This window comes from Alligator sinensis, unplaced genomic scaffold (assembly GCF_000455745.1).
Source record: "Alligator sinensis unplaced genomic scaffold, ASM45574v1 scaffold1493_1, whole genome shotgun sequence".
Lineage (NCBI taxonomy): Eukaryota > Metazoa > Chordata > Crocodylia > Alligatoridae > Alligator > Alligator sinensis.
The window spans coordinates 57,251-80,626 of NW_005843339.1; the positions used below are offsets into that span (position 1 = coordinate 57,251).

The 23,376-nt window shown below is 42.2% G+C and overlaps 1 protein-coding gene across 6 annotated transcripts; it reads right to left on the reverse strand.

The window, feature by feature from the left end:
- Positions 1–361: 361 nt before the first annotated feature.
- Positions 362–23,356, reverse strand: NAPEPLD (N-acyl phosphatidylethanolamine phospholipase D). 6 transcript variants are annotated; one of them, XM_025194908.1, is made up of 5 exons: positions 22,881–23,356; positions 13,477–13,789; positions 9,015–9,661; positions 7,352–7,466; positions 362–1,790 (listed from the first exon to the last, which is right to left on the reverse strand). In XM_025194908.1, exons 1-5 carry the CDS (start codon positions 22,937–22,939, stop codon positions 1,662–1,664), a joined length of 1,263 nt encoding a protein of 420 aa, XP_025050693.1. In that variant the 5' UTR covers positions 22,940–23,356; the 3' UTR covers positions 362–1,661. The 6 variants fall into 6 exon arrangements, with proteins under 6 accessions (XP_025050693.1, XP_025050692.1, XP_025050695.1 ...); XM_025194907.1 differs by having other exon boundaries at positions 22,857–23,356; XM_025194910.1 differs by having other exon boundaries at positions 22,809–23,355.
- Between the last annotated feature and the right edge of the window lie 20 nt (positions 23,357–23,376).

The window sequence follows — 23,376 nt, forward strand, 5'->3', positions numbered from 1 at the left end:
GCTGCTTAGCCAGTCAGTCCCCAGCCTGTACCAGTGCATGGGATTGTCCTGACCGAACCTCACGCGATATCTTTTGGTCCAATCCTCCGATATGTTGAGGTCTCTCTGAATCCTAGCCTCACCCTCCAGCGTAAGTTAATAATTTGTTCCAGAAACTTTCCAAGGGTCATAATTAGGCTAACTGGTCTAGAATTCCCAGGTCCTCCTTTCCACCCTTTTTTAAAGGCAGGTCCTTTATCCTTCAACAAGTTCTCTTGAAGCACCCCACCCCACCCCACCCCACCCTCCACAATTCTAAAAAAACAAACAAACAACTGCCAATGGTTCAGAAACTCCTTCAGCTTTTTCCTACTGTGAAATATCCAACTGGTTTAATGCACTGTCAAAGGCTGTGGCTACAAATTACAGACAAGAAGATATTTATCTAAAAGCTATAACATAACTATCTTCAAGGTATGTGCATTTGAAGTGTGATATACTCCAAAAGTGTAAAGTCTATGCCCAGTAGTCTGACTTATTCTTCAGTTAAATGAGAATAAAGTTGTCCAAGTTAAAAGATTCTTCATAGTGAATTGTGACAGGGAAACAACAACTTATTTGGCAACAACAGGCTTTATTTTGGAAATTAGCATGGCAATTTGAAACGGGCAGGGTTAGCCAGGTTGTATAATAATGAACAATTTTGTAATCCAACATCAGGCTTCCAAAAAAAAAAAAAAAAAAGTTTCTAAACCTCTGTGCTTAAGAGCTCACACCTCTTAAAAATATGCAAAGAAAAGTATGAATCAAGACATTTACAGGGAGCAAAATGTAAGGGTTTTTACAGTTTTATGTACTGTATTTTACAAGCAAAAGTCTCAGAACAACAGAAGTATTTAAGCCCATGATAAGATCTTAAAAATATTGACAAAACAATAAAAGTGTACAGATATTCTGGCCAGCAGTTATAGCTGTATGCATTAATGATGCAAACTTAAAGTAATCTCTCTCTTTACGAAGGCACATTTCTTTATATCAGTTTGAAACTCAAATTTTCATTGGTTCACAATAAATACATACAGGCATTCTGTAAATCAGCGTTTTGCTTTATATGTGCTTTAGCAACACAGTTGTGTTGGAAGACACCACCCCTTAACACCCATGTATTTAAGCAATGAAGCTCACAGCACGTCCTGAAGATTAATGACTGAATAGGAGAAGACCAGTTCTCTGGAGATCATTAACTCAAGTCAGTCATAACTTCCAAAGAAAATGTCCTGTACTGAGGTTGTTATTGCTGGTATATATAAGCTGATAATGAAAGGATTAAAATAGAATCAATGTATTCATCACTGCAACTGTGATTTCCTAGGAGCTGAAATTACAAGGCATTTCAAGAACTACCTTTTATATTAATTAGTGTTGAAATCACTCATTAGTGTTCCATTCAGTTCATAAACAATTAACTAGCAATCATATAAATCAAGCTGGTATGCAAGGTTTTACCTGTGAAATCAACACAAACCAGGAATCTAAAAATTCAGTCCAAATTAAAAACACCGCCCCCCCCCCCCAAAAAAAGAATCCAAAACAAAACACAAACACTTTGCAACCCATCAGTCTTTTAAATTGAGTTCCTAGTTCAAATCAAGCAAGGCTCACAAGGAATTGCCAGTTTTTTATTATTCAAATCCATCATCATTTGTATTCAAGTCTCGTGACTCTCCATGGTTCAAGACAAAGAAATCTTCTGTTTTCAAGCCATACCTTTCAAGGGCTTCGCTCAGTTTAGCTGGAGGATCCAAATAATACTGGAGAGGTAGGGTAAAGGGAACACAAAGATACAATTCCATTGTTAGATAATAGCAGTTTCACAGATGGCTTTCCAGCTCTACATCAACTAGTTCACATTATTAGATATAACTGACAACATAGCCAAACTATGTTTTGTCAGAATTTAAGTGAACAATAAAGTTTAGTGTTTTTTGCTTGGGTATTTTTTTTAGATACTCCCTTAAAACCACACTAGCAGATGTTAAGTCTGACCAAAAACGTTCCCTAGTTAACTATGCATCTAGGTGCATCTAGTTAGCTATGTAAATCTATGTGCATCTAGTAAAATCCATACTCCCTCAGTTTATTGCATCAGACCCCTTGAAGAAAGCAGGACCTGGTCATTACTTGCTTCTATCCTGGCTGGGATACACAAGACATTGTGTTATCACTCAGTAGATGCATCAATAAGATACATTCCTTGTCATGGCATTATAAACACAACATTCTTCCCTGCCCCACGTTTTGTGGTGTTGATTTCAACTGTTCCAACAAGCACTGTGGTCTCAATCCTGTCTCCTCTGAAGTTGCTGCATTATATAAGCTTTATGTACACTGCTCTTCTAGGCAACGTTAGTTTTCAACGCAAACAAAACCTCCCTCAGCTTATATAAAGAAGTGGCTTGAGAGAATATTTATCATGAATCCAGGATACTGGAAAAAGTATCTTAGTTATTAGTGGCATGACCTATTCAAGGCAGTGTTGCGTCCGAGATGCCCTGCTTGCACTATGTTACATCTTCAGTGACTCAGCAACCAGACCACTAGTTTCAAAATAAAAACATTTATGTGTTGTAACAAGTTTTCCCTTTATTACATTAGTTAGTGCCAAGATAATATATTACTAACTTGTTTATAAAACTTGAGAAATATAGAATAGCATCATGAAACTTAATTATCATTAAATGATACATAAAAAAGTTAGCCAACTATTAACGATACAGGTCATTATAAAGGATTAAGTGAGCTAATTGTATCTTTTACATGGTTAGTATAATACTGTGTATACTTACGGCACTCTAAATTCTCACTATCTCCAAATGATACAGCAATAAAAACAAAGTTTAGCTACATATGTTTATTCCCATTTTTGGTGTTCTTGATTGTGTTTACCTAAATTACTACCCCTATTACATGATAGCCCTCTAACCTGAAAGCTAGAGCTATTTCAACAGTTACTCTCACACTGATAATTCAATCTAAAAATGTATATTTAATATATTTCTGAAATACTGATGTGTTAAGGAAATGTTTTCTTCCCAATTTAGGAAACTCATAACAAAAAAACCCCAAACAAAACAAAAAACTTGTAGAATTATGTAGAATAATTGTAGAATGTCATGGTGGGGGTCTGCTATAGACCACCAGACCAGGAGGAAGTGGTAAATGAAGCTTTCTTCAAACAGCTAGCCAAAGTTTCCTGATCACAGGCCCTCGTTCTCATAGGGGACTTCAAATCACCCTGACATCTGCTGAGAGGGCAATCCTGGATTGCCTGTGCACTGCTGTAAATTTTTGGAGATTATCAGGGACAACTTCCTGGTGCAAGTGCTGGAGCGGCCAACTAGGGGCCATGCTCTTCTTGACCTGCTGCTCACAAACAGAATTGGTGAGGAACGTAGTACTGGATGGCAACTTGGGCAGCAGTGACCATGAGATAATTGAGCTCAGGATCCTGAGGAAAGGAAGGATGGAAAGCAGCAGAGTAAGGACCCCAGACTTCATAAAAGCAGATTCTGACTTCCTCAGGGAACTCATGGGCAGGATCCCCTGGGAAGCCAGACTGAGGGGGAGAGGAGTACAGGAGAGCTGGCTGTACTTGAAAGAAGCCGTACTGAGAGTGCAGGAACAAACCATCCTGATACACAGGAAAAACTAGCAAGCATGGCAGAAAACCAGCTTGGCTTAGCAGGGAAACTCTTCAGTAACATAAATCACAAAAGGGAGCTTATAATAAGTGGAAACTTGAAGAAATAACTAGGGAAGAATGAGAGCATTGCTCAGGCATGTAGGGATGAAGTCAGGAAGGCAGCTAGCAAGGGACATGAAGGGTAACAAGAAGGGTTTCTGCAAGTATGTTGGTAGCAAGAAGAGTATCAGGGAAGGTACGAGTCCCTTACTGAATGGGGAAGGCAACCTTGTGACAGAGGATGCAGAAAAGGCTGAAGTGTTCAATGTCTTTTTTGCCTCCGTCTTCACAGGCAAGGGCAGCTCCCAGACTACTGTAGTGGGCAGCACAGTTTGGGGAGGAGGTGAGTGGCCCTCAGTGGTGAAAGAACAGGTTACAGAATACTTAGAAAAGCTAGATGTGTACAAGTCCACGGGGCTGGATGGGATGCATCCAAGGGTGCGGAGGGAGTTGGCTAATGTGATTGCCCAGCCATTAGCCATCATCTTTGAAAACTCATGGTGATCAGGAGAGGTCCCAAATGATTGGAAAAGATCAAACATAGTGCCCATATTTAAGAAACAGAAAATGGATGATCCAGAGAACTACAGACTAGTCAGCTTCACCTCAGTCCGTGGAAAGATCATGGAGCAGATCCTCAAGGAATCCATTTCTAAGCACTTGGAGAAGAAAAGGGTGATTAGGAAGTCAGCATGGATTTACCAGGGGCAAGTCATGCCTGACCAATCTGACTGCATTTTATAATAAGGTGACTGCATCTGTGGACACGGGGAGACCAGTGAACATGGTATACCTTGATTTTAACATTTGATATGGTCTCCCACAACATTCTCACAGGCAAGCTGAGGAAATATGGGCTGGATGAATGGACTGTACGGTAGACAGAAAAACTGGCTGGAGCATTGGGCTCAGAGGGTAGTAATCAATGGCTCAATGCCTAGTTGGCAGCTGGTATCAAGTGGAGTGCTCCAGGGGTCGGTCCTGGGTCTGGTTTTGTTCTCTTTCTTCATGAACAACCTGGAAGATGGCATGGAGTGCACCCTCAGCATGTCTGCAGATGATACCAAGCTGGGGAGTAGTAGATACACTGGAGGGTAGGGCTAGGATTCAGAGTGACCTAGACAAATTGGAGGACTGGGCCAAAAGGAATCTCATGAGGTTCAACAAGGACAAATGTAAAGTCCTACACTTAGGACGGAACAGTCCCACACACAAGGACAGGCTGGGGGTTGACTGGCTGGGCAGCAGCTCTGCAGAGAAGGACCGGGGGTTACAGTGGACAATAAGCTGAATGAGCCAGCAGTGTGCCCTAGTTGCCAAGAAGGCTAACAGCAACCTGGCTGCATGGGTAGGAGTATTGCCAATAGGTCAAGGGAAGTGATTATTCCCCTCTATTCAGCACTGGTTAAGCCACATCTGGAGTACTGTGTTCAGTTTTGGGGGCCCCACTACAAAGGATGTGGACAACTTGGAGAGTCCAGTGGGGGGCGACAAAAGTGTTGAGGGGGCTGGGGGACATGACTTATGAGGAAAGACTGGGGGATCTGGGCTTATTTAGTCTAGAGAAGAGGAGACTTAATAGCAGTCTTCAACTACCTGCAGTGGGGTTTGAAAGATGGAGCCAGACTATTCTCAGTGGTGGCAGATGATCCAACAAGGAGCAATGGTCTCAAGTTGTAGCAAGGGAAGTTTAGGTTAGATATTAGGAAGACTTTTCTCACTAGGAGGGTAGTAAAATGCCAAAACAGGTTACCCAGAGAGGTGGTGGAAGCTCCATCCTTGGAGGTTTTCAAAACCCAGCTAGACAAAGCTTTGGTTGGGATAAAATAGTTGGGGATGGTCCTGCTTTGAGCAGGGGGTTGGACTAGATGACCTCCTGAGGTCCCTTCCAACCCTAATTTTCTATGATTCTATGAATTCATGGCCTGTGTCAATTTTGCTCTAAATTTGAGAGTTCTCCTTTGTCCCGCTGGGTATGGCCCAAAAGACTACTGATTCAAAGTATGGCTGCAGAATGTGAGCACTTGGACTAGATGTCTAATTTTCTCTTTCTACTCTTACTTCTAGCAGCTCATCTGTCATGAGACTTATTTACCAATATGATCAGCCTCTAGTCAGTTCCTACATAAAGGGCTGCCAAGCAGACACCAATACAACTCCATAGATATAACAAGAACTCTTTTTTCAACATGCAACATTGATTTTCTACTGATCAGGAAGATTGTGCGCGCCATTTTCACAGGGCTAATAAACAGAAATTCCAAATCTGTTGCTTAAAACAAGAAGTTCTCAATACAATGACATACTCCCACTGCCTCTTATCCTGAAGTGTACCAGCTAAAAGAAACAACTTCAAGAACATAATTTTAATCTAAATCATAAAATGCTGGGGAGGGGAAAGGAAAGGAAATCGATATTCCAAAGTGTAGAATTTAGTGTTATCCAAAATACATGACATTTAGTTTATGTATGACAAGACAAAGCTAAACTAAGATGTACTTCTGAGCTATAATATTACACATTCATAGTTTAAAAAAAAAAAAAAAAAGTCTTAAGAGTTAATACACTTATAGATATGTTTTTTATTGTCCAAGAAATAGAGGTGTGCTGATACAAAAGGTGCATATCGTATCGGCACCAATAAAAGGAAAATTGACATTCTTGGCAATCGGCCTTTTTGGCTGATGTGGGCTATAATGTTGCTGGGAAGCTCAGTGTACACGTACGCAACTGGGAGTGCAGTGTCTGGCAGGTAAATATGTGGGACAAGGGCCAGCTTGAGGCTGCCCTGGCCATGGTGAGGGAGGGAGCGGGACAGGGGCAGGCACTGCACAGCCAGGGCAGACCTGGGTGCAGGACAGAGCCATGGCTCGTCTAGGGGGTGTGATGAGTGGCTCCCACCACTGCATGCAACCCTGGGGGAGGCACGGATGACACGTGCCTCCCAGATCTGTGTGCAGGGTGAGAGTGGGCTGCTGCTGCGCACTCGGGGCTGGGGCTGCACCAGGCGCTTTCCAGCAGAGGGGCTTGGCTGGGCCTGTGCTCAGGGCACCAGGGGGGTGGGGAGCTCCAGGCATCCCAAAAATTTTCCATAGCCCACCACCCAGCACTGCTGCCACCCACTCCACCTGCCCTGAACTCAGCCCTGGCCCAGCCCCCCTGCCAGGAAAGGCTCACTGCAGCCCCAGCCCTGCACACACCACAGCAGCCTGCCCTTGCCCCGCACACAGATCTGAGGGGGGGAACGTGCCCCCCCATGCCTCCCCTGGAGGTGCACACACTGGTGGAAGCCACCCTCCTGAATGAGCTGCAGCTCTGTCCTGTGCCCTGCCCCGACTGGGCAGCGCCTGCCCCAGCCCCACTCCCTCCCTCACCACAGTGGCCTCGATCTGTGCCCCCCTGCCCCTTCATCCCAGACTTACCAGCTGGACACTGCTCTCCAAGATGCCAGGCTGCATATCGGCAATCAGACTGGTATCGGCCAATACGTGTAGTTAGTAATTGGCCACTGGTATCGGCCCAAAAAATCGTTTATTGGTGCACCCCTACTAATTAAGATCTTTTATTGTTTTTGTGCTCAGGAAACTGGAACATATATTTGTATTCCATTTTCCACTGTCCCAAACTCACCTCATTTGCTAAAGCAAATGTTCCCCAATGAATCGCTATAGACTTCTTTGCTTGAACATCAATATGAATCCTTACTGCTTCTTCAGGATCCACATGCTGATATTTCATAAACCACCTAGAAAAATAAAACAAGTTTTTTGCATAGCCTATTAAATGCAGTATCTCTTCTTTGTAACTGGTAAGAGGTCTTAAAATATCCTCACTTGATCAAAACGGCATATTACATTCTGAACAACCTCTTCCACACCTCTTCCCACATGCCCAATATACCAAAGACAGACTTTGTTTTGAGCTATTATGCAATAGCCTCTGTATGTGCTACTCAAACAAATCAGGGCAAAAAAATATTTTTTTGAAATGCAATTAAAATATGTTCTAGCAAGTGTTTGATTTTTAGTATAGGATTCGTTTATCTATCATTTGTTAAAATTATATCTTCTGAAATAGTGTGCATGTGGTCCAACAGCTCACCAAAACATATTAAGTGGCCCTTCAGTCAACATAGTTGCCCATCCCCAAGCTAGAAGCTGTATATATAGCACATTTACTCCCCTCCGTTGGCTTTTCAAAAGGGATTCTTCTTCTGATCAGTATTCTTGATACAGGAGGAAAGTTTTGTCACTATCTTGAGCTTAAGCATTTGTGAGCCATGTTACGAAGTAAGTTCACAGTACCACAACCATTGCCAACACAGATGCACCAAAAGAAGCATGCTTCAGTAAACAGCACTGTTCCTTCGGAGTTAATGCTGAATTAACTCAGCACACCCATGCTTGAGATGTAATCTTTCAAGTGAGATATGATCTTCAGATGAGGCACAAAGTTACATTAGTCAGATATTTACAATTTGCTGCTATTATTCCTGAGACTGGATCAAAATTACTACTAGCCTAGGGGTAAGTGAGAATTAAAGTTACTTAAGGAAGGGAAAAAGAAAGTGGAAGGTAGACATATACACGTTGCGTGTCGGCGGGAACCTTAGCTAGAATTTCTTAACCTGGTAGTTCATAAGAAATACCAAACCTTTATCATACTGATTCTGCTCTTGCTTCCCCAGCTTGCATGCACTTCACTTCTGATATTTTAAACACCTCTCTCTCAAGAGCTGTCAAGACAATCTCAGAGCTTAGATACCATGCCATAAGCATGATGCCTAGACAAACAGAACTTTCAAGCATCAAGGAGTCATCTCTCACTTTAGATGATATTGCAAAACCATGTGGAGACCGCAGCAGGGAAAACTAAATTGGTAAGTAAAATTATGCTTGCCATTCTGAAACACTGGGTACATGTATGAAAAGGGATTTCAGCCTGGATGGTGCTAGTCATCTTTTCTGGCCCTACTTTCTAATCACAGAAAATAGCTCCCGACTGTAAAGTTATAAAAAGTAAAACCCGCTAAATGTAAGAAACTTTAAGATAAATTTAAGATAACCTCATCTTTTTTGCCTTGTGCCCCCCCACAATGCTTCCTCAATCCTTAAAGCCCTCTTGTGCCTTATATCGTGCTATAAAATTTAGATAACTGCATTTACACTTTCTGTACTTTGTAAAGTCATTAAAAAACAAAAACAAAAAAAAAAAAAACCATTTACAGGACAAAAGTGGTTCCGAAATCAGTATATGCAGACTATGCAAATCAAGCAACATGAAATGCACATACCTTGGCTCATAGGCTCCAATGGGAATGGCAGCAAGATCAAAGGGTCCAAACCGTTTCCCTATCTGTTCAAAAGCTACACAGTAACCAGTATCTCCTGCAAAGAAAAACCTATTCCAGGGCCCCAAGACAGACCAGCTGCCCCAAAGAGTCTTGTTGTCATCTGTTGCTGTCCTCTTGCACCAGTGTTGCGAAGGGGTGAAAACAAAGGTAACTGCATCATGACCAGGGACACAGTTCTCTTCCCACCAGTCCAGCTCAATCACATTCTCACAGCCACATTTCTGCATCCAGTCTAAAAGACCAAGGGGCACAAACCATCGCAGTTCACTGCCAAAGCGCTCATTTAAACTCACTACAGTATTGTAGTCCAAATGGTCATAGTGGGTATGGCTGATCATCACTGCGTCTATTTTGGGTAGTTGATCTACTGTACATGGAGGTCCTCGGAAACGCTTTGGACCCACAAACTGCGTCGGGGAAGCCCGCTGGCTGAAGATTGGGTCGGTAAGAAACACAAGTTCATCCATCTCCACCATAACTGACGCATGTCCCAACCATGTGACTCGCATGCCTGTTCCAGTCTTCCCAACTTGTTCAGGGTTTTGAATGAAGTAAGGTTTTAATACTGGAAGCTCTTTATCAAGTTCCTAACAGAAGAACAACACATAATCAGAAAGCAAAGTGCACTGAGATAAGGAACAAAAAACTCTCCTCAACATACTACTCACAAAACTCAAGGCTTGCGTTTAGTTTACATTTCTAGGAAACCAGAGTGGAAGCACAAGCAGGTACCCTGGACATGTTTGAGAGCGCAAGAGAAATGGACTTGACGATTTATCAGTGAAAAGGAACCTGTAACAATTCAAAGATATACAGGCTTGTATTGAAAATGTTGAATAGTACTCTTCCATGAAAAAACAGAATTCTTAACAAAAATTCTCACACCTTGCCCCTACTTCTTTGGAATAGAATATAGGTACTATTACTAATATCTAGTAGACTTTGGCCGTTGGGTTAAATCTTGGAGCAATAACTTACGGATCTAAATGAAACCTTTCCCACATGTTAGTAGGAATAAGCTGAAATACTTATAAGAAACATTATGCTGCTAGGTGTCCCACTGATGGAGCTATTCTCAGTCTCTCTTTTGAACCAGATATTCTATTCTAGATCCATAAATCTTCCTGTGGAAAGTCTCAGAAACACTGTACAACTTCTGCTTGTAATCTATTTTGCATAAAATCCTTCAAAAGTGCACAATAGGGTAAACAGTGTGATGAATAAAATAATTTTATAGTACCCTTATCTTACTTTAGTATTATCACACTTGTTCTATGTTGTCATAAACATAACCATCAGGCAAGAGTGGTGGCAGATGTCCAAAATATGAAACTAAAGGCAAATGAGCTCTGGATCTAGACACCTAGAGAAAGACAATATGCATCTTGCTGAACCAATATGAAATCCCATTTGCCTTTCATTCTGCATTTGGAAGATGGAGGAAATGAATTGCTAGCTCAACATAGAAGAGCAAACTCTTTATGTTATTATTGTTACTACTACTACAGCATGGCAATCATCTTTGTGCCATTTAGAAAAATTAACAACACCAGGAAGTAATGCAGAAAGCCTACATTCTAGATTCCTAGTTAAGGATAAATACTGCTTAGATCTTAAAAAGATCTAACAATATACTGCATTGTTAAAAAATTCAGCCTGTGTCCCGAGTGTCATATAGTTCCATGTACAAAACACTGACTAAATAGATACGACAGACCAGTTAAGAATATCATTCACTGGGCAGGTCCTTAAATTAGGGGGTTAAAGTGAACAGTAGAGGATGCTGTAGTCTGTATTAAAGACAGGCTAGAACGGTGGTTCTCAACTTTTTTGGACTTGAAGCACCCTTCACTGGATTTGAAGTACCCCTCCATAACTTTTGTAAATTGAGTGGCACCCAGTTTCAAAAACTAATTTATATACTTATCCCATTGTAGAAGGGCTGGACAGTGGGAGTGCAGGGTTGTCCAGGCTGACCTACGTTTACCTACTTAGCTTATCTGCTTATCTCTTTACACCTCATGCATCTCCTCACATCTCCTGGAAAACCTTCAGGTTGAGACACACTGGGCTAGAACTAAGCAGCACCAAAGGAAGAATGGAATCATCGACTTGAATTTTACATGAACTGAGATTTCTCTCATCACGTTGTAGACCAGTGACTTTCAGCAACGGTGCTACAGCACCCTGCAATACTATGAGATCCTGTAATAGGATGGTGCCTGAGGGTTGCCGCTATACCCTCTAGTGGCCGCCATGATCCTGCCCAGCTCCTGCTCCAGCCTTCCAGGGTCTTACCCTGCTGCTTTTCCTGCCCTGCCTTAATGTCAAAAGGTAATGAAGAGGCTGCCCTTGGAGCCTAGAGGTTTGTTCTCGCTCTATTTGTTTTCTCAGGCCCTACTTCTAGAGATTTTCAGCATTATTTTCCCTTCTGATTTTAAGTAATGCTTCCTATGCCTTTCAAAAAAAAATCAAGTTAACCATTTCTACCTCTTAATGTGAAGTCTTTGACTCCATGTCCATCCGTAATTTAGAATATATTAACCTAGTCCATTCTGTGTATAACTTTTAAAAGAAACTGTAGGAAGTGATGCATGTATTCAATTTGTGTTTGATTGTGCTTTAGCCCCCACCCCTTCCCTCTGGCTGCAGGCCTTCAGCACTGTCCCGCTGGTCTGGACACAGCTCTCAGCCTCAACCCTCTCTGCATCTCTGGGTCCTCGACCTTATCCTGGGCTTTGTGTTCCTGACCCAGGGCAAGGCTGTCCTCAGTTTGGCTCAGCCCTCTAAAATGTTTTGGGCTTCTGCCCCAGACAGCCCACTGGATCACAGGCCATGAAAGAGCTCTATACTGGATGCCTCTGCAGCACCCCTGTGGCCTCCAATCTACCCCATCAACCACATCCGGTCCTCCAATATAAAGTAGAACACAAAAAAAATAAATAAATAAATAAAAAATACAAGCAAGTACTTCAAAGTCAAAGTCTCTCCCTCTGGGACATCATATTGCTGCCCAGCCACCTCCCCACTCTGGCTCTCTCAGTCCTGAGTGTAGCTGGCATGCCTGAGCTGGCAGGAACTCCTTTCCCTTCCAAGTTCAGGGCCACACAGCCAATCTACCTCAGGGGCCCATGCTTATATCCCCTGGCTCCTCCCCTTCTTATCAGGTGCTCCCTTGACGCACTGCAGGTGTACATCCCCCCCACAGTCTCCAGGGCAACTTGTTGCTATTCCTCTGGATGCTGCTACAGTAGCCTCACTGCCTAAACAGGGCACTGCCCTATTGCTAAGCAGCTAGCCCTTCAATGGAAACTTGTAGCCTATGGGCCCTGGCTACCTACTCCCCTGCAGCTAGCCCAAAATTGGCTGTTTTACCCCTATCTCAGGACATCTCTGAAGAAGCTTCTCTCTGCAAATAACAGGAGCCCCTGGCTCCCTGTTACAGATTCTTCTCAGGGTGCAGCCACTGCCACTGTGGTAGCTCTCATGGCCCAGGATGGATCCAGCCTGCAAAGAACCCAAATCACCATGTAACCAGAAGGCAAAGGGCTTGCAAACAAACAATCTAAGGCACAAGACTTAGCTGCTGCTACTGCAAGGTACAGACGTGGTATCCAAAAGCAGAGCCAGCAAATCTGAAGTGTGCCCTGGGTACATGCATGAGATATTCTGTTAATGGCAAAGAGTATGTACATTATTTGATCCTAGGGAAAGCAGCTCAAAATGTTGTTACAGGCCAACTGCACAGAAGCTTTCTATTTCCTTAAATAGGCAGCCAAGTCTTATTGCCTTAAACTGATCTAACAACTCCCTCAGCCAGCATCACTAAAGAGGGATGTTTAGGCTTGTTTTCTTGTCAAGTAGTTGCATTCACACTTGAAAAAAAAAAATCATAATTAATTCCTACAGTGATTAGAGGAGATAAAAGTCTCTGCTACCATTTCAAACTCTGAAGTATAAACTCTCATGGTTGTCTGAGATGCTGAAAAGACTTATCTTCTGACTCAGCCACTCCTTTTTGATCAGGATGTCTTTTATTATATCTTTATATAGCATAATCATGTGAATTCAAGCACAAATTGAATACATACATCACTTCTTAGCATTTCCATTAGAAGTCCACAGTTCTACACAGAATGGACTAGATTAATATATTCTAAATTACAGATGGACATGGAGTCAAAGACTTCACATTAAGAGATAGAAATGGCTAACTTGATTTTTGAAAGGCATAAGAAGCTTTATTTAAAGTCAGGGGGGAAAAGTAACACTGGTGAAAGTCTCCAGAAGGGACCTAACAAGCATATGAAAATTTCCTATTTAGAAGAAGCCTGTTGAAAGCTCTCAGTGCTTCACAGGATTAGGTCCTACCCCCCAGAAAAGTAAACATGCAAAAATTTACCGGTTTGGAACATGGGATATTGCTGTTATTTTTTTCCATGAGGGCCCACTTCAAAATATTTGGCAGCGATGGTGCTTTCCATGTTGGCCATGGGTTGACAAACTTCCCATCTTTGCCTCTCTTTGATTTAGTTACATCTTCTTCTAGCCTGTAATCCAGCCTGAAGCTTTTCCTGGACGTCCTAGAGGAGTCGCTACCTCTGGAGCTTCTACTAGAATTCTGGCGTTTCCTTACTGCCTCTTTCGGGTACTGGTTACATGCAGTCAAAGGTTGTTCTTCATCTGTTTTCTCATCCATATCTTTTGGTAAAGAGCTAAAATACATTTATTTTAAATTAACATCTCCTTTGATTAAGATCAATATTCACCAAAGCAAAAGTTTTCCCACCATCATAAAGATGCCCTTTTCAATTTGCAATTTAACTTACTTCGTCTGAACACGCTTTAAAAAAAAAGTTGCTATTACACAAAAGGCTTAAAACATGCCTTAGTAAGTACGTACAAGATTCCTTTGTAGCTCAGGCAGAATTTTTTCTCTAACATGCATAACTTCAGAGCCCAGCCCTATTATATACCAAGTATGCAAAAGGAAGCTCCTTAACATCACATTTTAGAAGTGTACCAAACTCCTCCCAGAAGCTATTGACATTGCCTGGTGTAATTTGATCCTGCAAGCCTATCCTTGAGATATTTCAGCTATGCATTATTTTGTGACCTGACTACATGTACCTTTCTTTTGTAATTAAGAGATGCAGTGTTACATAGCATTAATAATGATACTTCTGTTTGCAAGGTATATCAATAAATACTGTAATACATTTCTTCATATTCTATAGAGATGCAAAGACCACAGGAAGCATTTGGCATACTTATTTTGTCCAAAAGAGATAAAAAGTCAATCAAGTCTACCCAGTTCCATTAAAATAAAATCAATTTGTCCGAAGATCATTTAATCCCATCTCTGTATCCTTGAGCCGACTAGTTTGAGAGCTCCAGAGTTTGAGACTTATTGAATAGTTTGCAAATGGAATCTATAGAAAAATATGAAATTTTATGTGCTATCTCCAAACTGTTCTACCAGAAGTACCTAAATTTCTACACTACTGTAGTAAATTTATTTTGTAAGTAGATAAACAGAAAAGCAAATTGATATATCACAGGCCACAGTTCAAAGCTGTTTCGTAGCACATATTAGAGCAGGACTGTCCAACTTCAGCATGGCCAAGGGTCTCACATGGCACTGGTGTATGGCCCCTAAGATGCACACTGTAGGGACAGTCCCATTGAAGGATCTCCCCAACCACACAGATAGTGCCAGTAGCACATGACTCTCACCCCCTGCCACACAGGCAGCACTGGCACTCCATGGTCCCCCACACCCGGTCATGCAAGAAGCACTAGTGGCCCCCTGCCCCTAAGGCTCTACCAGCAGCATGCAACCCCTCACCCCCTTATCGCATGCCCCTACCCGCCACGGCCCTCCCCTCCCCCATACCCATGTAACAGTAGGAAAGCACTGGTGGCAGTCTACAGGCTACCTGTTGGACAGCTCTGAATTAGCATATAGATGCCAAGCTCCTAACACATTTCAGTTACATCATTATGGTGCATATTATATAGTCATCTTCTACAGTTTAGGAATTTTGATGCAACAATCCAAGCTCAATAGGACTCCAGGATGGGGGGGGGGGAGAATGGGACACTTCAAGTGTAAGTGACTGTTTATAGCTTCAGTTCAGGAAACTTGGCATGTACGCTGATTTTGAAGGAAACTGCGAATCGTCTACTAGAGTTAAAGAAAACATTTGTTTGGTATGTTGGTTATCTAAAGCATAAGAATAATAGACATTTGAGAATTCCACAAAATTAAACACCACAGATGACCAGAGCTGTGTATTTAACAGTACACTATTAAAGCAGCAGTGGCACACTGTTTAAACAGATAAGCATGCCAGAAATATGATGCTTGGAACAGCATTTCTTTTGGTTCTCACTGCTTATGGAAATGTTCTTCTGAGTTATGTTATTGTTAGATACTTTAAAAACAAAACCGTGGAAATTTCAGTGTTTATAAATTAAGATTGATGGCATGAGTGAGAAGAATAACTAGTGAGGTACCACCATTCAGTATTCCAGATTCCCTTTACAGTTCCAGAGTTGCCAAAATGTGATCACAAACTCATCCATCCTGCGTTTTAAGATAAATAGATAGATTTTTTTTTCCCCACTCACTTGGAGGCTAATCAAGCTTGAACTCAGGTATCCATAAGAAAAGCAATGTACATTAATCCAGTGATTCCCAAGTGGTGTGTGCCTAGGAGCACTTGCAAAGGATGGTTTTAAATAAAGCCACTAATTTACAGGTTCTTAAAAAAAAGAAAGGCTGCTCTTTAAAATTTCCTCACATAGTTAAGATACGTAATTTTTCTTTGAAAAAATACTTTCCAATTACCTAAGCAGAATTCACTTAGACTCTTTTTTAATTAAATGTGAAATCATATGTTAATGTAACATTATATGCTGAGATTATATACAAAGACAGAAGTGCACGTAACCCACAAAAATTTAGTATATTGGTGGGGCTGCAACAGAGTCCTCTGTTGCTGCTATAGGAAACCACCACTTGCTAAGTAGTGAGATTGGCTTATCAGTGATGTCACAATGACAAAACTGATGAAACGAGGACATATGCAGTTGCTTCCCACATTGACCATTATTCTGCCAGCCTGCACAGACACAAGCTATTAATACACTAAAATTGGCCCCAGGCAGTAACAGAAGTATCTACCAATGTTCAACAGAGCAGGATTGCTACTGACTTTTCAGCATGTAAACATTCAGCCACAATACTGTTGTATTAAGAGCGGGGGGTTCGCCCCATTTAGCTTCCTTGTAGTTTTAGAGACCAGCCAATTTACATATTTGCCACAAATCACACATTCCAGCAAATTCATCTGTATATGCAATCACTATAGAACACTGAATTTCAATTCTGAGGTTGGGCGTTACATTATGGAAAGCATTCAAGGAGCAAAGTGGCCAAGGCATTTTTAAGTGTTTCACTTATCTGTACTTGTGGTAGAGGTGATATCTTTTATTAGACCAACTAAATTTTTTTTTTTTTTTTTTGGTAAAAAATTCTCTAATTGAAAACTTTCAGGCACAAAACACCTTTCTTCAGGCATAGGAATTTCTCCTATGCCTGAAAAAGGGTGTTTTGTGCCCAAAAGCTTGCAATTAAAAAGTTTTTTGTTTTTTTTTTTGCAAAAAATCTAGCTGGTCTAATAAAAAAATATCACCTCTACCATGAGTCCTGATTCCTTTTTGCCTCTCAATAAGCCTACAACCTGGATCACTTATCTATGACATTCATCTTTCAAACAGTCAATTCTACTTTTTCTTAAAGTTTGTGCCTGCAAATTTGATCTGGCCCTATCTTTTAATAATGGATCAAAGCAAACAGGAACAATCAATGGCCATTCTAACAAAACAAAAGTTGCACAACAGCACAAAGGAGTTGCATATGTCTACCTGCCAATGTATTTTCTACATATGCACGTACCTGACTTTCATTAGCACCCTTATGAGCATTTGAAGGGAGAAAAGTCTTCATTCGCACTTGATCGAATACTTTAAACCATTTTTCATGGATATGTTAAGATTGGGGCTGCTGCTCAGGGAGGTATTTTACTATTTACCATTTCATTTTAATATTCTATCAGTTTTTATAATTTCTCTTGATTTCACTGTAAGTTGCTCTGAACCACTTTTGGGGACAATGGCATATGAATCAGATATTTGGATAAACTAAATATCATGGTCTTATATATTTTCTGAACTGTATACTCCTTGTACTGGATGCTTATCTTGCTGGGATCCTATGACCCCAGCTGACTTCCTGCCCTTTGGGCGGGGGGCTGGACTCAATGATCTTCCGAGGTCCCTTCCAGCCCTGATGTCTATGAAATCTATGAATCTATGAAACTGTCCTTCTTGCCTCCACGTATTTCACTTGGAAATAAGTAGTGAGTATATCCCTGAGTTTCTGAAGTGAACTATTTTTTTCTGTGCAGTACTTTTGATACTGCAAATAGGATACAGAAAAATCATTTTTTTTTTCCTTTTAATGAAAAAGTAGAGAGAACCAGTCTGAAAAATCCAACATGCTTCAATTTTGACTCGTAACAAAATCTGACCAGGTACCTACACAAGGACTCTTGGCCCTTTCTAAACAAAAAGCTCCTAGATTTGACAAGAGTTAGGAACTGCAATGTAACTGAATAGAACAGCATATAGATGTAGAGCACAATAGCTAGGAAGAAGCCCAACTTCTGGTCTACCTTAATACCACTGATCGATTGCAGCAGAATATTGAGCTAAAGGAATGCTGGTAGCTCTATACAGAACGTATAGAACTCCAGAACCTTACTTCAAGCTTTCCACAAAGTACAAAAGAAAACACCTTTGGGCCAAAGTTAGATATAACAGCATCAGGGATGTTCTGTGTTCAGCTCCACGGGTGGCTGTGATGCCCCAGGAGCCCCCTCAGCCCTTGTCAACCTGGCTCTCTTTGGGCATCTTCCCTCCTCCTCACTCGCCATGCCTTGATGAAAAGATACTTTAAGAAAACAGAGGCTGCCCCAGAGTTTTCCAAGTCAGATCTCCTTACGAGCACTTGCTGCTCATCACCTTAAGGGCTAATTACATGGACTTCATCCTTCCCAATATCCACATCCATGCCTCACGGGTATTACTCATTCCTTTCCTCTCTCTCTCTGCTGTTCCTAACACCTTTCTCAGGGTATGGACCCTCTGGCCCTGCTGACACATACCCCTACTGGGCTTTGGGCTCCCAGCCCCAGTTCTTAACCATCCTGAGCTACAGGCTCCTTGCCTGAACCCCACAATCTCTGGCTGTGCTCCCCAGTCTTTGTCCCCTCTCTCTGGGCCCTGGCTCCACTTTTAGGCCAGTTGAGACTCATGGGCTCCCGTAGCCCTGACAGTCCCCAGTTGTGGCCCTCCTACCCCTGGGCCCTGGCTTCGCTTCTGGGCCAGTCAGAACTTCAGGCTTCTTGGCCTCATTTACACTCAGCCCTCCTGGGCTACAGACCTCCAAGCTCTTTGGCCCTGCTTACATTTGCCCCTCCTGGGCTCCGGCCTCAGGCCCAGCAACTGGGCAACCCCAGTGCAGACCTACATTCTCTGCCCCACATAGGAGTTGGGCCCTTTTGGTGTCAACACTTCCAACTCTGCCCCTGCCAGACTACAGGCTCCTGGCCCTGCCTACTTAGCCCCTCCTGGGCTCAAGCTCTCTCCCGCTGTGCTCCAGGCCCTCTATTCTGTAATCTCAGGCTCTTGACTCCCAGGCCTGTTGGGACCTCTTCTTCCCCTTAGTCCTTTCTTCAATCCTCCAGAATTGCTTACCCCAGCTCAGGTGTTAACCAGGAGTTCCTCTCTCTGTGGCTCTCAGAGCTAGACTGCCAGACCAGCTCAGGCCCTGGGTTTATATCCTGCTAGTCCAGCCCCCTTCTGGTCAGGTGACTCTCTAAATTGCTCTGTGGAGCACCTGCAGTCTTCTTCTCCTCCCCTTGCCTTCTCTTAGAGTAGCCGGAGCACTAATCACACTAGTTAAGATATGTCATTTTTCTTTGAAAAAATACTTTCCAATTACCTAAGCAGAATTTACCATCTAAGATTTATTTTCATTAACTGTGAAATCATATGTTAATGTAACATTATGGCTGAGATTGTATACAAAGACAAAAGTGCATGCAACCCACAAAAATGTAATACATTTAATGTATAGGTATATTTATGCCTATGGTACACTGGGCATAAAGGTTTCAGGCAGAAAAGGAATTTATTTGCAAGTATTAGGGGCTTTAAAACATGAACTTAGGGGAAAAAAACAAAAAAAACCCACCTGCAGTCTTAACTACAAAGTTACTGCTAGTTAGATTTTTTTTTTTATTGTTCCCAGTACAAATTGCTTAGTGGCTAATGGATAGTTTGAGACTAGAAGCTTATGAATGCAGCTATATGTTTATTATAAAGCATTCAAGACTGCTCAAAGCAAGCAGAATGGCAGAACAGCTAAACACTCCTGGCCTCAGATTTCACAGAGGATGCGTCTCAAGCTGTTGGACTAATGGTCTTCACAGGTTTCTTTTTAAGTGTTGGATTTTTCCATTACTAAGCTGCAAAGCAAGGGAGAACGTGTACAAATATAGGATTTTCAGGATCATCACTCAAAAGCCTGATCATGGATGGCCATGATCCAAGCCCAATATTTTGCCATATTAAAAAGCACCTGTTTTACAGCTCAGTCCAGCACAGATTGAAAACAATACCTATACCTTTGCAATAATTGAATGTACTGCTAATAAGTTACAAACCACTGAGTTGATACTAGAACACATGAACTTATTAGAAAACATATTTAAGTAGTATATGCATCTCTCTTGGGTATGTAAAAGGTGGTACAGGAAACCCTTGCTATTCATGAGCCCCGGGTTCGCGGATTCAAATATTCGCAGGGGAGGGCAGAGCCAGGAGTCAGACAGAGAGCGAGCTCCAAGGACGTGGAGAGAGGCAGGGGTGGCAGCATCTTCTCCCTCCTGGAGGCAGCCGCGATGGCACTCAGGGGAAGGGGCTGGTCCCCAGGTACTATGGGGGAGCCCCAGGGATGGGGAGGGAGGCAGTGGCAGCAGCAGCTTCTCTGCCACCGCTGCTGGAGGCAGCCGCAGCAGCACTCGGAACAGCCACGGTGGCACTTGTGGGGAAGGGGTCGGTCCCCAGGTGCTACAGGGAAGCAGGGGTCAGCTGTGGGGCCTGACAGGGAGCCCCGTCAGTATTCGTGGATTTCACCATTCATGGGGATCTCTGGTACGTGTCCCCCACAAATAGCGAGGTTCTCCTGTACTACATATTATTGATATCCACGCTGATTTCAGTAATATGAATAAAATTAATTGTTGATAGCATATTGTCAAAATAAGTGGCCACCAAAGAACAAAATAATTAGGAACTACTATTTATATACCCCTTTCTCTTTCTTATTACACACATGGAATAATAAGTTACGTGATTTTGGATTTCAAAGGGTGGAATATTAAAGTCTAATTGGAAAATTAAGATAATTAAATATTAATGAATGCTAAAGGAACATTTAAAGTCACAAAAAGGAAATTCAGAATTCAGGTAGCAATGTTAACTTGAAGGCACTGTCTTTGTTTTGCATTTTCCCTAGTCTGCTACTATGGTCCAGTGTAAACAGAATAAGATAAACCTGTTTTGATTTTTTAAAAGAATGTAAAAATTTAACCAGAAGAAACAAGAACAGAAAACACCACCTGTGCACAGCACAGGACAGCTAAGCTAGCTACACTGTCAGGATCTCAGGACCAGATGCAGACCTGCAACTGGATGTCCATGGATGATGGGCCCTGCTCCTACAGAGTTCCAGTCAAGTCAAAAGGTCCTGTATAAGAAAAGAAATTTTGCCTGTATAGATCCAGCTGCACAGTCTAGCCCACATTTTTATTTTATAATTTTCTGACTCCGGTAGCAGTCCTATAAACACTTACATGTGCAAGCAGTGTCACTGCCTCCAAGGGGGGCTACTCACAGGAACACAGTTAAAGCATCAACATACATCTACACAGGATTGAGGTTCTTTGTTACTTTTAACTGTCAAACTCTGAAGGTATATTAATTTGGAACTACTTTGCAGTTGTCTGCACATTGCCTGCTTACTTGGGAGGGGAACTTTTATTACTTGATTTGATTTTAGGGTATCAAAAGTGTTCTTTCATTAACTAAAAGTCAGAATTAATAGAAAAAATATTGTGAATGTATACCATGCTCTGAAGATACTATTTTCTATTACCAGATGTCTAATATTTTAAATTAATAAAATAATATTTCAGATGAGCTATTTGCTTGCTATCGCATCATATTTTTTCTTGCTAATGTGTAGAGACAGCATGTTTGTATAAACAGTGTCTGGGAATATTGTTGTAGTCTCAATCTGTAAGCAGTTACACACCAGCACAAGATCAGCAGCAGGCCATTTATGCCTGACACCTGGACCTTCAGTTCTGCAACCTGGGCTCAGCTACCATCTCTATCTTGTGGTTATAAGCTTTAAAAAAAAAATACCCAAAAAAACAAAGAACAATTCCCACCCCCCCACAGTTTTTGTTTGTTTCGGGTTTTTTTTTTTTTTTATCAGATAGGCACATTCTCATGCAAAATGACACCCCCAAAAAATTCAACTTCTCAGAAGGAACTTCTCAATAAAGCAGTTCCATTTTTAAACATATTTTAAAAATCCCCAACCAAAAAAAGCATACTATACTCTAACCATAATAAAATTTAGCTGAAACATTCAAAAAAGTCAGCCTGGGGCAGATCTCCAGGATGAAAAAATATGCCCACAAATCTCCTCAGACATGCCAACTTCCTAATATTATTAAAATACATCATTTAACTCTAAAACATATTGAACCTTACAAGCCTATTCTCTATTGCAGGGCTATGCTGTCCTACTACTCTCTCCCTTCATTATATTCCCTTTTGATTTGTCTACATGTTTTAGCTTCATTCAGTGGTGTCAGCACGTTATGTAGCTTTGTACATATGATACTGGGAACCAAGGCCACATCTTCCCGTACATTCGAAGAACTTGCATATTTTGTGTGCATCTAAAATTTAGTAAATAAAAAAAAAGTGACACACATGAAGAGTCAACATGTCCACAAAGCAAACTCCGATCCAGTGCAGCATATAGCTTACAGTCAAATCCTTCTTTTCACTGTAGCGGCACTTAGATGCAAGATGGCCCAGAGATTTTCCAAGATCATACTGCGAGTTGGGGATTAGAACTGGATCCCAGTGGTAGTCTAACCAGCGTACTACAAGCCTGCCCTTTCACAGTCATTAACAAAACACAAAAGACAAGGCAATGAATGATTTTATAGATGACCAGAAAACAGAAAACAAACTTTAGAGCAGCTGTTATGCGCAAAGGCTCTAATTGTTATATCAACACCTGCTGCTTTCCTATTCCCAAACAAGCAGACGGGGAAAGAATCTGAAAATAATACCAAGATGGAGAAAGAAATCAATGGCTTTTTTTTTTTTTAGTCACCAAGATTATTATAGATGGAGATGTGACAGAACCAGATTTCTTTCTTGGCTATTCCCACAACCATGTGCAAGTCTCAAAAACGGGCATTAGGGTTTACAAAGTTTGTTTGTCTCTAGTAGGCCTGTTCTGTTTTTGTTTGTTTTTTTTAAAAACCCTTACTTTTCCCCCATGCCACAGTTTACCATGACTACCCTCTGCAGTTTCACTTCTTATCCCTTGTCCATACTTGCCAGCACCTCCCTATCACTTCGTACCACCAGGGCTTCGGCACGTCGAGACAACGTTTCAGGGAAAGCCGGACGGAGCGTTTCATTTCCAGACGCCGACACCCATCGTTTTCACATCGGTTGTTCGGATTTCAGCCAAGTCCGGGTACACTTCTTAAGCGTCCGATACCCTGCTGTGGGCTCCTTTCTGCTCCGAGACTTTTCAACCCAAGTCTCGCCCGGTCCATAAAACCAGTCCGCTGACTTCTGTCACCTACTCACTGCTAGCAGATGTCGCCGGCGACAGCCCCGCGAAGAGGGGCGAGGATAGCAAACGCAGATCCTGGCGGGGCACCGCTGCAAAAACACTGAGGTGGCAGCAACGACGGCGCTGCCCTGGGCAGGTACGGCGTGTGCTCGCGCCTTTCACGAGGGGCAGGAGCCGCCCCACCCGGGCGGCAGGTGCCCCCCGCGCCGCGCCACGCCACCCCGGTTCCCTCCCGACCACACGGACAATGTCCGCCTCCCCTGCCCTCCCCGGCGG